At 40.4% G+C, this 16,639-nt stretch overlaps 3 protein-coding genes across 3 annotated transcripts in view; 1 reads left to right on the top strand and 2 right to left on the bottom strand.

Moving 5' to 3' along the window:
- The window catches only part of LOC149815345 (biotin carboxylase 1, chloroplastic-like), a 51,500-nt gene extending 48,414 nt beyond the window's left edge, over positions 1-3,086 (top strand). The window contains exons 15-17 of the mRNA XM_089990288.1: positions 1,138-1,184; positions 1,335-1,397; positions 2,700-3,086. Coding sequence (XP_089846414.1) covers positions 1,138-1,184; positions 1,335-1,397; positions 2,700-2,750 — 161 coding nt within the window. The 3' untranslated portion in view covers positions 2,751-3,086. The remainder of the gene's footprint in view (positions 1-1,137; positions 1,185-1,334; positions 1,398-2,699) is intronic.
- Positions 3,087-7,133: 4,047 nt separating this feature from the next.
- Positions 7,134-9,045, bottom strand: LOC149815344 (uncharacterized). The gene is made up of 4 exons (XM_089990527.1): positions 9,008-9,045; positions 8,612-8,828; positions 8,086-8,383; positions 7,134-7,357 (listed from the first exon to the last, which is right to left on the bottom strand). Exons 1-4 carry the CDS (start codon positions 9,043-9,045, stop codon positions 7,134-7,136), a joined length of 777 nt encoding a protein of 258 aa, XP_089846653.1.
- Positions 9,046-11,135: 2,090 nt separating this feature from the next.
- LOC149815343 (FCS-Like Zinc finger 14-like) lies at positions 11,136-13,784 on the bottom strand. The gene is made up of 2 exons (XM_089989179.1): positions 12,993-13,784; positions 11,136-11,464 (listed from the first exon to the last, which is right to left on the bottom strand). The coding sequence occupies exons 1-2, from the start codon at positions 13,625-13,627 to the stop codon at positions 11,308-11,310; spliced, it is 792 nt and encodes a 263-aa protein (XP_089845305.1). The 5' UTR covers positions 13,628-13,784; the 3' UTR covers positions 11,136-11,307.
- Positions 13,785-16,639: the final 2,855 nt, after the last annotated feature.

Here is a 16,639-nt window from a genome sequence, read left to right as displayed (position 1 = left end):
TTTTCCTTTTTCACTTGAAGTAGAGCAAACGATAAAATGATGGCTTATTGTTGATTAAATCCCTGCAAGTGCTTCTGTAGTTTCAATTTCTCACCTTCTTAAATTTATAGTTTATAGCCACCTTTTTTACCATTGTTTCAAAGACATGCTTGGTCCTAAAATCAGTCAATTGACTGGACTATAAAAACCAGGATGGGGTACAATTTTCATGACAGGGAGGTCCATGGGTCAACCTTGTTTTTCAAGGGCGATCTCTCCCCAATGACTCAACCTGCACCTTCCTTCCTTCTCGCATGTCAAGCATCCAACTACCATTTGAACAGGATATGCCATGAGGATGGTTGGAAGGTGGCCTAACAATGTCCTCTGACATAGATGGCATCATCATGGTTATTTTTTCCCACTAGGTGGCCAGGAAATGACAGTAAGTTCATAAAATATTTTGGAATTTTCAGCTGCTTTTTGTTCACCCATTAGCCAGAAAGTTTTTACAAGGATTTCATCTGAGATAGATGGAACTATCCCAGGCACTGTCCAACCAAGCCATGGCTGGATGTTGATGGTAGTGGTGGTGGTGATAATGATATTGATGATACTCAAAAAGAAAAAAAAAGACAGATGATGATGTGGAGGGCTTTATCATGATATGAGGACAATAAGAAGATAAATATTAAAATTTAGGTTAACTCATGTCATCCAAATGCTCTCTTAGAGCATGTCATACATGGATATAGTTGTATATATGTGGTGACAGAATTGATGAAAGGGAGATGTGGATATGGATCAAATGGAAACACCAGGCACATACAAGCTTAAGTTTGAATTTGTTAATCACTGTCTCCTGGGGTTCTCTATCATGTACTTATTTTTAAAAGATAGGAACATTTGTGTTGTGATTGTGACATTTGGAATATGTTTTATGAACTTTATCTTTGTTATTAATGATGAAGCATATGTATTCCATCTCCAAGTGTCCTAATTTCTTAAAACTCATGTGTCACACTCACCTGTATCTTTATTGTGTGTTATGCCTGGTCTTTGCCCATGTAACAGGTTTGGAAGATGCCTATCCATGTTCAGTGAAGAAAATTTTTTGTTCGATGTTCTCACTATAAATTGCTCTCTTGTTTTGACCAGGAATTCCAACAACCATTGAATACCACAAACTCATTCTTGATATTGAGGTGCAAACGATCATCCCTTTTCCTCGTATTTTCATGGATTTATTTGTAAGATAAAAAAATGGAGTTGACGAGGGGTTAATAAAAAGGAGAATTTTATTATGGGTATATTCTAATTCCAATCGCTTTTCTGACTTTGGGATTGGATTGCAGGACTTTAAAGCAGGCAAGAATGACACTGCTTTTATACCAAAACATGAAAAAGAGCTAGCTGCGGTAAGATATTACTCCCAATCACTTGAGCATAGTGCTATCCTTGTAGGGTTATGTCTTTTAAATAAATCTGAGGTTATGCCTACATAATTCTGGTTTGTAAAACGTTGCATTTGTTAGTAACTATGTCATCACTTTGTTTTGTTCCTAAGTACTAGGGTTTTACAAGTTACATGCAATCTTCTGGAAAAAAAAAGAAAAAAAGAAAAAGGTGCTATCCTTAATTTCCTCAACTGGTGGGTATGTATATAACTTTACCTCATATATTATTAGTGTTATCTGGTCAAGCTGCATATGAGTTTGTTCCAAAGGAGAGATTCTTGGAGTGATGTTACATGAATCAATCCAATTCAGGCATATCGCAGGTCAATTTGTTTATCTGGCTATATGCGCCATTTCCATGCATAAGGCTGGGTTCTGCCTCAACTTCTCTCGGGAAAGCCAACACATCACATGCCTACATGTGCCTGTGTAATATATGTCCATATTATTATTATTACTAATATTATTATCATCATCATCATTATTATTATTATTGTTGTTGTTGCTTTTGTTGTTGTCCGAAAGAACAGCCTAGCCCACCTGAGCCTAAGTTGTGACAGAGTTGGGCAAAAATGTGACCCAGGCAATCATGCAAGACAAGGTGGCAAGAACCTCTTATTTGTGCGTGTGGCCTTCTCCCCGACAAACCAGAAGGCCATTTGTCTTGAGCCCATTTAGATCTCATCCTTTGCAGGTAGTTTGTGTTATTTTCGTCGAGTCACTAATCAGTTCCAAGTTGGACTTAGTGTAGTACGACAGCCTAGGATATCCCTTCTGAAATTTGTCTTCTACTGCTTGCAATATGGGTGTGCTCAGGAAACACACACACACACACACACACACAGGGTGGTTGTGCATGGGCATAGTCACCACACTTAATCACTATCCCGGTTGAGGTCTTTCGTTCATTTGTCCAAAGTTTATAATTGGTCATACAAATATATTGAACTGATTGAGTTCTGCTTGAGAAAATGTCAAAGGAACAGGTGTTTAAGTATGTTGATCTAGTTTAAACATTTTCATTGTATATAGTGAAACTGTTATGCAAATATTTTGAAATAATTTTTGCATCGAAAATGTTAAAAAGGCAGGTGTTTAAGTATGTTAATCTTGTATATAGTGAAACTATTGGTTATGCTTTTAGGGAGTTGCAATGGTTAAATTCTCCTGAAGATTCCATTTTGAAATTCCAAAGTTAAAACTCATCAGGGTCAAACTTTTAATTGTTTTTCCAACAAGAAACTGACTCTCTCTCTCTCTCAGCCTCAGCAGTTGGTTGTAACTACGAAAGAGATGGTTGGCAGTAAGGCTTAGTAGTGGTGATGAAAAGCTAGTATGGAGGTCAGTGGAATTCACTAACATGTCCATAGGAGGGGGATCAACACAATTTTCCACAATTTGTGAACCTTTTTAAGTTATTTTTTTATTAATCATTTTGTCTGCATCAAATCCTTTTCTTCTGTGTTTAGCTTGATATTAAATCCTTGATAAACCGATGTTACATGAGGGGTGGAGGGAAACATCCTTGTCATGCTTATTTGCCTCATGGTGGTGTTAAATTTGCGTTATCAGTGATCTATTAACACTGCCCTTGTCATGCTTATATACCACATGGTGGTGGTATAAATTTAATTGCATGTCCCACTGATCTATTTACACTGCAGGCGATAGATTAATTAGCAACTCTTTTGCCATCCTTCACACCGAGCACCAACTACATCGATAATGATATTAAAGCAAAGCAAAGCAAAGACATTCCCCTTTCTGTTAATTCAGAGCGAGTTCATGACAACTTTCTGTCATGAACAATGCGAATTTGATCGATGCTGCTTATCAGAATTTGGAATGATTAAGAAATTACAAAAACAAAACCATTCATTTTGAACAATAAAGAGCGATTAATCAGGTCCAACAAGAAGTTTTCCAACATGCCTCTAAAGAGGCTCAAGGAAACATGAATAATTGTTTGAATGACTAGTTACATTTAGGCACCATCAATGCCAAAATTGGCATACTCGAGCCCGAAAAGAAATAGCCTGATTAGTATCAGTGATTGGTTCTCTGATGAGGGGTTGATCGGCAATCCTGTTACCATCCATTGCATTGAGCACTTTTGTGTATGGGAAGATGACAATATGGGTGAAGAAAATGCTTCTGTTAATTCCGACCAAGGTCTCCTGTGGTTAGCTGAAGCATGAAACATTTGTTGCTTTGTCGTGCATGTATGGTGATATTGGAAAAATGAGCTTATCTTTCACCACAGGTCTCCAGTTCAAATCTCGCTGTGGTATATATTTGCCAGCTTTGCTGGAGAGAGAGAGAGAACAGGAAAAGTAAAAAAGTGATCAACCGAGCATGCAAGTGGCATAGTGTCTCAACCAGGTCCCAAGGTCGTTGGACATGATCCGTTTCTCGTTGGAGAAGTCTGTTTTTTGTTCACAGGTACCATAGTGAGAAAGGGGTGCAATGTGCTTCCACTTAAAATGCATATTCCAACTCTTTTTTTCAAAAATATCCATCATAGGCATATGTGTGTTAATAAAAAGATAATTTTTAAAATAACATGAGAAGCGCAGTTCCAACTTCCAACACTGAAGAGGCTAGCAGTTATATTGGGAAGGGCATGTTTTTTATGGTCCTTCATCTTGGAGATAGGGCCTGTCAGTTGTGGGCCCCAAGCAATAATGAAGGGCGATCAGGTGAAGCAGCACACTAAAAGTGTGCCATCACATGGCACACGATATCTTTTCTGTTTTTTTGCACTCTCTAAGGGGGCGTTTGTTAAACACCCCTCACGGCAAAGGGATTTTGTCCGAAACACCCCAAGCCCATGGGATAACATTTGTTCACGTCACCATTGCTACAAATGAGTTTTCTTTTTTGATTTTTTTTCATAAAACTAACCTTACATATGTGATCTACATGTTTAGGTTAGTGAGAATTGACTCTTAGATAGTCTGATTACGATATATAGGCACAATTTTATAAGCCTTGAAAAATCAACCTACAATGTGCAATATTCTTTCGGCTTCTAAATTCATTTTTTTCACCAAAGAAGCACAATCCAACAGCAGATATCTAGCATTTGGATCATGTTGAATCCATCTATGAGGTCCAATTGGGTCAACACAACCGCGCCTACGAGTTTCAGCTTATTCGAACAGTTAGGTCTCCATGATCAAATCACATTTGTAGGGTTTGATTTGCAAAACTTGCGATAAAGCAATGAAAACTAAGATTATCTCAAATTGGTAGATCCCCTCTCCTCTCGGTTACTTGGATGTCCAGATCTTCTCTCACCCTTTGGCTTGCAACACTAGGATTGCTTTTGCTGTTGGGAAGCACCCTGGCCAATTCAAGCTAATAGGAGCAATCCAAACAGCTTATAACTCTCTCTTGCGGGAAACCAGGTTAGTCAATGACTTACTGCACCGATTAGAAACTGCTGGACACCAGCTCCTGCTCTTCTCCAACAACTGGAGTTGGCTGTCAAGGATGAGAGAAGACATCTCTGAAGAATGCATTAGGCTGCTGTAGGGAGCCGGACTTGACTCTTTGTTGTACTTTGAATTATGTCTCAAGGATGGGGATCCTGTTCCGTGGAAAGACTAACCCCCGGATTGGAATGTAAACTTTCAACTGCCTTGGTAAGGAGAGGGGCTTTATTCCCCCAGATTGATAATAATAATAATAAAAAAAGTTCATTTTTTTCAACATAATATACCTATATAAGAGAGGAAACTTTTGAGTGAGCTTCAAAGAAGTCAGCTGGAAAGAGATAACTGCAATCTTGTTGCCACCCGTCAGGCTGCATTGTTTTCACAAGTCACATAAACCTTTTAGTAATTCTCCAACTGCCCCCTCTTTGGCTGTACGCACAGTTGAGCCACAGTGTTGTCTTGACCACGGCTTTATTATTTGGATGCTTTTGATAGTAATACAAAATAGGTGCTGACCCTTTCTTCCCAGGTTCGTCTCCCACTGAGTGTGAAGGTGCCATTAACTGGTGGGCTCAGTAAGAGCTAAGGGCTTGAATGTTGGTGACCACTGTGAGCCCTTTAAGCGGGGTTCCTTGTCATAAAAAAAAACAGGCTACATTCATTTTATAAAAATAATTATTATCACCCGATTAATGTTTAATATATATATATATATATATATATATATATATATATATATATATATATATATATATATATATATATATATATATATATATATATATATATATATACTCACTAGAATATGTGAACTAGAAATATGGGCATTTAATTTTTTTTTTTTTTGCAAATCCAACCATGTCGATGTTTTTGGCATGATGAATTTCGTAGGAATCAACAATTGGATTGTGTATTTTCGAAGAAGAAATGTGATTTTTGAATGCTTGAATATTTATGAAGATTACGACCTATCAATTTTAAAGCCTTAAAAAAATCTCGTTTATGCATCAAAGATTAAAGAGCGAGTTCTTATAGAACCAAACATGTAGATCACATCCATAAGGTTAAATTCAAGAAAAAAATAAAAAATCTATAAAAACACGGTTTCACACATTAGTTCTCATATTTCTGATTGTCATATTCCAGTGGAACCCTCGCTGGCAGCTGAGTCACTTAATAGGCCCACCCCCTGGGAAAAACCCCAAGTGGGGTCACCAACACCCTGAAAAGCCCACCAGTTAAAGGCATCCACATACGTGGTGGGAGTCAGACCTGAGATGAAGGGGCCAACACCTTCTCTCCAGACCCGTTGCCACTCAGGCAGGAACAAATGGCATAATGCTAAAGGAATACAGGCAGGAGAGAGAGAGAGAGAGAGAGAGAGAGAGAGAGAGAGAGAGAGAGAGAGAGAGATCAACATTACTAAGGCATGGGATCAACAAAAAGTTGAGCCCACGAAAACAAGAAACAACAAACCTCCCCAAAAAAAGGGCTGAAAGCACGAAGGCAAAACATAAAAATAAAAGAACACATAGATCAGCCAGGGTCTTGAGGAAGAGAAGGCAACTGAAGGGGGTGGATAACATGTGAAGAGAGACACAAAATTGCGTACACATCGGCCAAGATGCAATGGACGAGTTTATTGAAAGCAACCAAAATTTGACGGAAGATCGCATTATTGCGAGTCATCCACACAACCCACCAAGAAGTAAGAAGCCAAGTTCAACATATCAGCCGCCACCGCTTGCAACTGCGAACCTGCGGTGGACCCCACAGAAGGTCGAGCGCGAAGGATTCCTGTCTCACGATTACTTCAGATTGATACCACGTACTTTTAGAGAGATCCACAAAGATTGGGCAGACCCAAAGCAGATGGTAGGTGGATTCTTCCGCCGCTTGACAAAGGACGCACCTACTCGGATACTGAAAATCCATATTTTTAAGGAAGCTGTCCGTCTGTACCCTATCATGTAAAATTAACCAGGCTAAGAACCGAGAGCAGGGAGTTGACCCATTCACCCATAAAAGACACTCAGGAAGCCAGTCAGCCCCAGGAGAAAGAAGAGACCGATACAGAGTTCTGATGCACAAAACGCTGCTAGGCGCAATTGCCCATTGTAAAAACTATGCATCAGGACCGAGATGACCATCTTGCATGAGAACGAAAGATATGGCCTTAAGCCACATGCGACGCAAGTACGAGATATGAAGCCTGTGGGGACGATGGATATAATAGATCGACTCAAGAAAACCATACTTAGCATGGAGCAGATGAGCACATGGATTGCCTGGATGATGCGCCATCCAGCATTGCTTCACGATGAGAGCAATACTCCTTAGTCTGGGAGCGAAGATCCTCAGACCAGCCATACGCCTTGGTAACACCAAAGAGTTCCATCCAACCAGGTGGCGCTTCGTCTAAAGGTGGCAACCAGACCAAAGAAAATCCACCATCAAACTGGAGAACTTCTTCTCCACACCCTTGGGCATCATAAACATGGACATAAAAAATTCTGGGATAGAGGACAAGACATGCCTAATAAGGGTAAGCCGACCGACGATGAAAATGTAGGAAGCCTGCCAAGAAGAAATTTTGGTTCAGACTTTTTGGATAGTGACAGTCCAAGCGGCTGAGGGGATGCACTTTATTTGTAAAGGAAGGCCCAGATAGGAAATAGGCAAATCCGAAGTTGCGCATCCAAAAATCTGTTGTCCGGCGGCTAACAAGAAAGATGGGGCATTGAACATGGACAAACAACATTTACTATCATTAAGGGATAAACCCGAAAGAGAGAGAAAAAACTGAAGGATGAGCTTGAATCTCAGCATCTGTTGTGCGGAAGCGTGGCTGAAAAGGATCATGTTGTCAGCATATGTGAAAATATGATGGGGGAATTCCTGGATGTCGATGTGATCAATTATGCTTTTATTTTCTGCCCTCTTGAACAATACGACGAGACCCTCAACGATGGCATTAAAGAACAAAGGAGAGAGAAGGCAACCTTACCGAATACCGCACCCAAGCTTGAACTACCTACCTCTTGCTTCGTTAAGCTTAATCAAAGAGTGAGAATTTGATACCAGCTCGCGCACTCATCGAGAGAAACGGCGACCGATACCGAAGTTGGTAAGCATGTGAAATAAAAAAAGCCAATGGATCGAGTTAAAGGCTTTATGGAAGTTGAGCTTGAGAGAGAAGAAAGGCTGACTGCTGAGATGCAAAGAGTGAAGAACTTTTGATGCCAAGATGAAAGAGTGTTGAATCCGCCTGTGGGGGATAAAAGTGAATTGAGAGTCCGAGAAGATTTGAGCAACGACGACTCTAAGCCTATTGGCCAAAAACTTAGCAATAATGCGGTAGAGCGCACTCATAACCGAAATTGGACGAAACCTCGAGATATCAGAGGTCGCCACATCCTTCGGGATGAGAGAGACAATGGCTAAGTGCATGTGAACCAGCAACCGACAATTGCGATGGAACTTAACAAAGTCATTGATAATGTCACGCTGAATGCAAGACCAAAAGATACAAAAGAAATCTACGGGAAAGCCATTGTAGCCAAGAGCTTTCCATCTTGAAAGCCCATTGATAGTCGAAATGATTTTAGCGTCAGCAAACTTAGATTGCATAACTCTGGCTTGAGATTGGTCGATAGCCCATACGAGAAGAGTGCCAATAGTGTCGTTGACGAATGTCTAGGCAATATAAAAGGTCTTGAAATATTGAGAAATCACATGAAGGACATTGTAGGCGGAGTAGCTGACTCCCCCAATGGAGATAGAGAGAATAACGTTCCTCCTGCGGCGGTGCAAAGGGTAGGAGTGGAAGAAGCTAGTATTGCCGTCACCAGCTGTAAGCCAATGCACCCTCGTTCGTTGTTTCCATCTAATTTCATCCTTGGTCCGCCATGTTTGCAGAAGCAAAGAAAGCTTAGTGGACCTGACCTTTAAGCTATGAATAGTCGAATAAAATAAGGAGTATGAGAAAGACATAGAATGATGAATGGTCGACAACTCTTGCTCCCAAGCATCCATTTGTTGGAATTTACTGATATTATGATTCAGAAGTCAATCTTTGATGCCGCAATCGAGGCAAAAAAGCTTCTCATGACACTGGATGACGACCCTGACCGTAGTAGAAGGCTTGCTCCACGAACGGTAGACCACATATTCGAAGTCAGGCTCCTTCAACCACCACTTTTCAAAGACAAAAGTCCTTGCAGAGGTAAAACCTTCCCCTCAACGAGTGACAACCTGGCTATGGCCTGAGACAGAAGGAGGAAGCAGGTGATGTCGGGGAGGATCACCAGTAGATCATGGGAGATGAGCACTCGGTCGAGCAGCCTGTAGCATGGGCAAGACCTTCTATTCGATCAAGATAAAGGCTCACCGATAGGAGGAACAAGGTAAAGCTGCTGCTGTTGGACAAAATCCTGAAAACCCCACATAGAGTTAGACAAGGAAATATGAGGATTTGAGTCATGAATAAACAACAAGCAGTTAAAGTCTCCCCATAAGAAGGTGCAACTCCCCAAAAGAACTGATAATCCTACTCAAATCGGACCATAACGCGGGTCGAAGGGGAGAACAGTTGGGGCCATAGACAATAGTGATCATCGTTGTAAGAGTTCTCGTTTTCAAGGAAAGGACAATTAAAAGAGAGAACATGCCATCGTCGACTTGAGAGATACCCAGAGAAGGCTTTGCGAGAATAAGAATACCACCAGCGTAGTGGACCGCGAGCTTAAAGAATAAGTCTGCCCTCTCCAAATTTCAGAAATGACAGATTGAGAGACATCTTCCATTTTTGTTTCGCATAGGGCAATGAGATCTGGCTTTTCCTGGCGAATCCAGCTTACCAAGAACATGCGTTTGTCGAGAGAATTCAGCCCTTTGATATTCCAGCATAGAGCCTTCATAGCTGAATGCCAGCAAAACTCCAAGGGGTTCGAGCTCTGGCTGAACGCCGAGGAGAACCACCAGCATGGGAGGCTGAGGTGTGCGGGTTACAACGACACCCTCGGCGGGCAGAACAAGCCCTAACACCTGATTGAGGGAATGAGTTGGGAGTCGGCATATGGAGAACGACCCCAAATGAGGTTGCCGGAGAGGAAGGGAGAAGGTCAGAGACCACAACAACAGATGCAAGCATGACGTCTAAGATATGAAGCAACTATTGTGAGGAAAGAAAAACATCAAGAAGCCGGGCAACTTCATCAACTTCGATACCCAGTGTAGAAAAGAGATGACTTTGCCCTACTGTAGGATCATCACTCGTAGGAGATGAGTCTCCAGAGTTAAAAGTAACCGGCTCCCCAGATGAACTGTGGCCAATTGCCAGATGCGAAGGGTGATGAAACATGAAGTCCGCGGGAGATAGGAGAAAAGGAGCCTGCAAGCGGATCATCATGCAGTTGATAGCTCGATAAGATAGGGCATTGAAACTCATAACGTGGACCGCCAAGCCATCAAAATGCCTGCATGGGAAAATGATGAAGTGCGAGTTTCCAAAATACGGATGCTTACGAGAGCCACACGTCTCCAGAAGCCGCCACAAAATCGTGCAAAACAGGAGCACGAGCGGAGGCGCCGACAGATAATGGCACAACGACCTTGACAGTAGAGGAGTTAAAAACATGAGCATGTGAAAATGGGATGGTGGCAAACTGTTGAGCATGAGTGACATCATCATAGGCCAGATTCTCAAAAGCCTCGATAGCGCCAAACAAAAAAGCTCTTGACGGCTGAAAGGATCGAGAACCGAGAAGCCACCTGCATAGAAACAGGAAGGAAGGCAGATTCCAAAATAACGGGTTCCCGAGAGGAGCACCAACATCACCATGCATCATCAAAGTGCCTCTGGAAGGAGCGCCAACAAAGCATTCATCAGCGGTAAAATTTTCACAGTCTTCGGGAGCACCTACCAAAGCCGATGATGGCGGTAGAGAGGAGTGGGAAGCGATTGGAGCACCGGGCAAGCTTGAACCACCACCGAAAATAGGAGATGACGAAGATGGTACCACTGCTGACTGCACAAAGGCTTTTTCGGTGAACAACATGGGCAATGCAGGCGACTGGCTGATTGAAACCTAAATAGATCCGATTTCGAAAGACTGAAAAGATGATTTGGGCTCATGCAGTTTGCCAACTTGCACCCAAGGAGAGAATGAGGCATGTCGTCGGGGCATTAGTGTAGAAGTGTAAAATTGGCGCTCTACGTGACAATTGGCAAATCATGCAATTAAAAAGATCAAATATATGAAAAAATAGATATAATATGTTTTTTGCAACATTAAGAATTCATATATGAAACATTTTTATATTTACTTTTATACCCAAAGAGGGCTTCTTAGATGAGGAAAATTTACATAAAATTCTCTAAAAGCTCTCAGAAATACACTAACGCCGGCCAGATTATTTTCATTTGGTAATTAAGCTGCTGCAACACCAGCAGAGAAAAGCCTTGGAGCAGAACAGGGAGAAACAGAGTAGTCACATGGCTTCATGGCCTCGGACCAACATTTCTCTTTGTATTCATCACTCACGATCTGCTGGAATCTACACTCCACGCTACAAAATGCTTTATCTCTGCAGAAAAGAAACAAAGAAAACCATCAATGCAACACGTTGAGATGTAGAGGAAAAAGCCTATACCATCGGTTGAATACATGGACAGTTCGCCAAGTTAGGCCAGAATCCAGACCAGAGACACCAAGAACCAGCTTACTTTGACCGACCTGTGCTTTATCATGAATATACGGGACCAGAGCAAGCAGGGTGGACAGAGCCTTAAGACAGGCCAAGCAAGGCTAAATCCTGGCTCATTTTCGTCGAGTATTGGAAGTCCTTAAAACTATGACAGACAATGGACTTAATTTTGGCACAGGAAACCAGTAAGAGTTTTACCAAGTGATTAAATTCCCTCTGCATGATGACCATACCTAATATATATCTATATATATTATTATTACCTGAAAAAGCTAAGTTTGTCAGAGATAGTAGTACCAAATTGGCAATCATATTTAAATGGTATTGTTTGTCCAGTATAGGAAAATGGATTTGAATGAGAAAAAAGCATTTGGCCTTTTAAATTGCTGATGCCTCTAATAATGACTGGACCACTAATGGAGACTGAAAGAAGCATATGATCTTGGTGTACGTTAATGGAAAGAAACAAAGAATGTACAAGTAAACTACTCAACCACATGCGTTGGAATCATAAACATTTCTTGCTTTGTCAAATGACCATCACAGATCTAATCCAGGACGAGGTAAAAGCCCCCAAACCTCTACACATCCACCTCGATCGTATGCAACATCAATATCAGACTCTTTATTTTAAATGGTTGAACAGTAAGAATAATGGTATCTCAATTATTGACTCAAATTGAAGCTTATCTAAAGCTGCCAAATCACATGAACGTTTAGGCCAGGCCCAACTAAAAAGGGCCTCAATATCTACCTGTGATACCCAAGTCAGAACTCCCAACATAAAATAATTTGAACACAATTTTATGAAATATTTTACTACAAACTTCACTACAACCACCTTTTTGATCCAACCTATATAGTGCTGCTAAATTTATCTCAACCTCTATTATCAAACCCTAACTACAAAAGCTCTCCTCTCAGTATTTCTGTCAGTAAAAAAGAGGGGATGAAAGAAAATAGGAGCCACATGACCTGATAATGTTGTATATAAAAACAGACATTGATTCCCAATGTAAAGTGAATTTCAGTCTGCTTTTTTTTCTCTGGATATGTTATAAACTTATAAGTGAAAAAACTACGGACACCAAAGAGAAAGAAACCAACACAGACAACTCTGGAATTACAAGATTATCATGAATACCTCTGGATCCTTGGGATTTTTATATCAAGTAAAAGATATCTCCAGAAAATTTAAAAACAAAAACGCAGTAAAAACAAATAAATTATAACAAAAGTCACCACACCCATTTCATAATCGACTAAAAGCAAACTAAATAATTGAAAAAAATTCCCCCAGAATAGGTTTATTTGTATATACTATGACAGCAGTCATATTGGTAAGAGATGCAAACGCCTATTTCTATAAAAAAATAGAAAACAAAGGCAATCATAATCAAGCAATTACCTATACATGTAGATATCCTGATCATGAAGCCTTTTCCTGCAAAGGTAGCAGTGCTTGAGAAAATCATCATTCTGGAGGGTCGTCCCTTGATATCTGGGTAGTGAAGCAAAGAACACACCAGAGCCCCTCCATTGATTCTCAGCCTCTTCCTCCCCACTTTTGTCACAGAAATATTCATGCTTTCTGATCAAGTTAGGCCCATGGTGGGATGTCACACACGTGTAGCTCTCTGACAATTCATCCTCCAACTTTGTGTCTCTAAATTTTGGCGAGGCTTTAGCAGAAACGATTGGGATGGGCTGTGAGACAGGGTGGTTCTTTATGGGGACAGCCAAGATAGCAGAGATACAGGTTTTACAGGAAAGTACTGCATCATGGGTCTTGCTGTTGTTGCTCATAGCTGCCACAATTCCAAGGCCTATCCCCTCGGAATCCTTCTTTTGCCACCCTCTTGGTGACTTGACAAAATTGGAAGAGCTTTTCATCTCTAGTGGTGATTTTGGGCTCTTTGGGCCATCCTGGTCTATGAAAGCATGGAAAGGTGGGCTCTTGATTGTGGGTGTGTCTGGTTTGTTAGGCATGGGTCTAGATTTTGACGAATTCTTGGCAAGTGGCCTTGTTCTCTTTCCAATCATGGATATATATCTAGCAGAGCTTTGCAAATTTTAGAGGTCTTCTTTTGGTGGGGAAGAAAGAAATCGAAAACAAGCAAGGAAAATGGGGGGAGTGGAGGAAAAGGTGAGGAGAATGGAGGGGTTGGCTGCTTTGGCCACCTTCTCTTCCCTTTCTCCCTTGGGGATTTTGCAGCAATTTAAACTCACCTCTGATTATAATTAATGATTAGACCATAAGGTTTATGAAAAAGTAGATTGGGGTTTCTTTAATTATGGTGGTCCACCCACATACATCATAATTCACAATTTCTTGGGCAAACAAAACTCTTTTCTTCTCCCTATGATGGTCTTAAAATCGTATGTTTCTGTTTTATCCTTTTATTTTCAATTATGGAAGTCATATGAGATACTTGAATTTTTTAAATAAACAGCCCCACACCAAGTGGGAGTATTTAAAGACCGTAATCATATCATTGCTTTTAAATAAGGGAATTATGAGAACCCAAATATTGAAATTGGCCCATATGATACATTGGTGTCTGTAATTTTTAGTAATACCATTTCATCACAGACATCATTTTCATTACCAATCTTTAGGACCCACTTACCATGGTAATTTTCTTTTTTGAAAGGCACTCACTTACCATGGTAATTTTAATGCATAGTTACAAGCAAATAAGAGATTTATTATAGTCTGAAATCATTATTAGCCTTTGATAGGATCAAGACAAGTATTGCAGGATATTAAGTGCATGAGCATCATTCTCTAGGACTGCGGATTAGCTCAAGCCATGGACCATTGGTTTTGCAAAAAATAGACGGCCTGCATTCATACTTCTGAAGACATACTTTGTATGGGAAAAACGCGGACCCCAACTCACCATAGACACGGGGAGTTGGTTCCCTAGGTGGACGGTCCAGATGATGGTATCATCATGTGCTCATCCAAGTCAAACGTGTAATTAATCAGCCTCAATTGATCACTGACCAGTAGATTAATCCTGGACTAATGATAAAGAGCAGGACCATTGGCATTTCCTACCTAAGATGTTCAACAAAATACAGAAAATTCAAGATCTCCTGTGGCATCCAAACGCAACCCCATCTCTAGGGTGGGCGGTAACATTAGCATTGCCATTGATAGTCTCAGCTCTAAAATATTAGAAGCTAACGCCAGCTTCCTGATTAAATAAAAGAAAGAAAGATGTTCAACAAAATAAAGAAAGCTAACCCTTCACTTCTCCCTCCTCTTTTAGAAAAGCAAAATTTGTTATTTTTGTTATAGAAAAAAACATGTTATTTTCTTCTCTCTCTAAGTCCTACATTTATTAAAAAAAGAGGACATTGGGTGATGCGACTACATGGAAAAGCGTCCTCCCACACAATTTCTGTGAAAAAAGTACTGAAAAATAGCCTTACCTTTTAACCATCCAATCCCAATATTCTATTTTTCGCTATTTTGTTGCCAAGATATCTCAGAGAAATAAACAGAACCCACAGGATTCCTCAAAACCAACAGCTTGAAACCATGGGAAAATTGTCACTTCTCCTAAGCTTCCAGGTTTCAGTGATTCATAACCATCCAAGCTTATCGCATATACTAAAAAGCCATAAAAAAGGGTCATCTCGCCGGAAAACCATATATAAAACACAAGGGTCGTGTCTGATTTTGGCTACTAGTGTACGTTGCACAATCTACTCTCTTATTATGTCATAGAATTCAAAACCATACGGGTCATCCCACGGCAGATCAGGTGCAATCACATTGCACACTTTGAGTGTGCAGATGCACTTTATCTCCTTTCATTTTTAAGCTGACAACCTATCAGTTGCGAGGCCCAACAGCTGATGAAAGGCAGTCAGGTACAGCAGTATACTGAAAGTGTGCAATGTGATTACAGCTAATCTGCCATCGGTTCATCCAATCAACCTTCTCATTTGGTTGAGTTGTGGGAGCCTCAGTGGTCATGACCCCAAAGAGGCATAACACAACCATTGCCAATGCATACCATTGTGGTGCCCGAAATTCACAAAAAAACGTGTTGTTGATATCTTTGGATGGATGATAAGGAAGAGTGGATCCTGTCAAATGCTTGATGGACTATGTGGCCATAAATCACATAGTTCGGCCTCATCCCGGACTGTTTTCTAAATTGTTTTAAACCTAAAGTCCATCTTTATCTAAAACCTTGGTCTACCGAGATTCTCTCTCAATTGGCGTATCGGCTCATCGAGATTGAGAAAATCTAAGAGAGTAAGCAGTCTATAAAAAGGCTAGCTCGGCATACAAAAACTACACCAAAAAAGAAAACTCTCTTAAAGCAAACCTCAAAAGCCATCCACCTTCTTTCTCCCTATTTCTGCTGTTTTCTTTCTTGCTGTGATCAAGAGCTCCCTCCATCTTCAATCGCCAACAGTGGTATCAGAGCTTGGTTAGGTCCTCAATCACAACCTTCGTAAGAACCGGCCTGAAGCAGTCGATCTCACAACTGGCTCCTGCATGTCAGTAACTGAAAAACAAGGTAAAATCTTTCCTTTTTGGGGTTAAAAGAAAAACCTTTTTTTTGATCTATGTGTGCAAATCAGCACAACCATGCTTATTTAATCCTGCACAAATCTCTGTGAGGACCTTGACATACTGAGGTCATTTTCTGTAAATAAAATTCTATCTGCTTCATTTAAAATTCGAAACAAGCATGTCAATATGCGTTTAAATTACTTACCTGCAAACATAGTTGAATATCAGACTTATATATATATATATATATATATATATATATATATATATATATATTGTCAGTAGAGTGTGTTCAGGCTGATGCTAGTTTTTTTTTAGCGTCACCTTAAAACTTTGCTTTTTCACTATTCCTCTCCCTAAACAAACTTTTAAGACCGGTTGGAAGACAACCATCAGCATACTGATTGAGCTTTAACCTGAAACCTGAAAGCTCGTCGGAAAATATAACATCGAGAAACCCATAAAACCTCAAATAGACGGAAAATGTTTTTTTTCGAAGGTGTCTGAGGTTGGGG

This window comes from Nuphar pumila, chromosome 15 (genome assembly GCF_984573655.1).
Source record: "Nuphar pumila chromosome 15, dmNupPumi1.hap1.1, whole genome shotgun sequence".
NCBI lineage: Eukaryota > Viridiplantae > Streptophyta > Magnoliopsida > Nymphaeales > Nymphaeaceae > Nuphar > Nuphar pumila.
The sequence above is the reverse complement of the archived record's forward strand: the minus strand, read 5'-3'. Positions and strand labels throughout refer to the sequence as shown.

Coding starts and splice junctions, on each gene's coding strand:
- LOC149815344 (XM_089990527.1), bottom strand. CDS start 9,045: ATGTGGTCTACCGTTCGTGGAGCAAGCCTTCTACTACG. Junction 8,829..9,007: donor GGAGCAAGCCTTCTACTACG/GTCAGGGTCGTC, acceptor GACTATTCATAG/CTTAAAGGTCAGGTCCACTA. Junction 8,384..8,611: donor CCGCCTACAATGTCCTTCAT/GTGATTTCTCAA, acceptor TCTTGCATTCAG/CGTGACATTATCAATGACTT.
- LOC149815343 (XM_089989179.1), bottom strand. CDS start 13,627: ATGATTGGAAAGAGAACAAGGCCACTTGCCAAGAATTCGTCAAAATCT. Junction 11,465..12,992: donor CAGGATATCTACATGTATAG/GTAATTGCTTGA, acceptor TCTTTTCTGCAG/AGATAAAGCATTTTGTAGCG.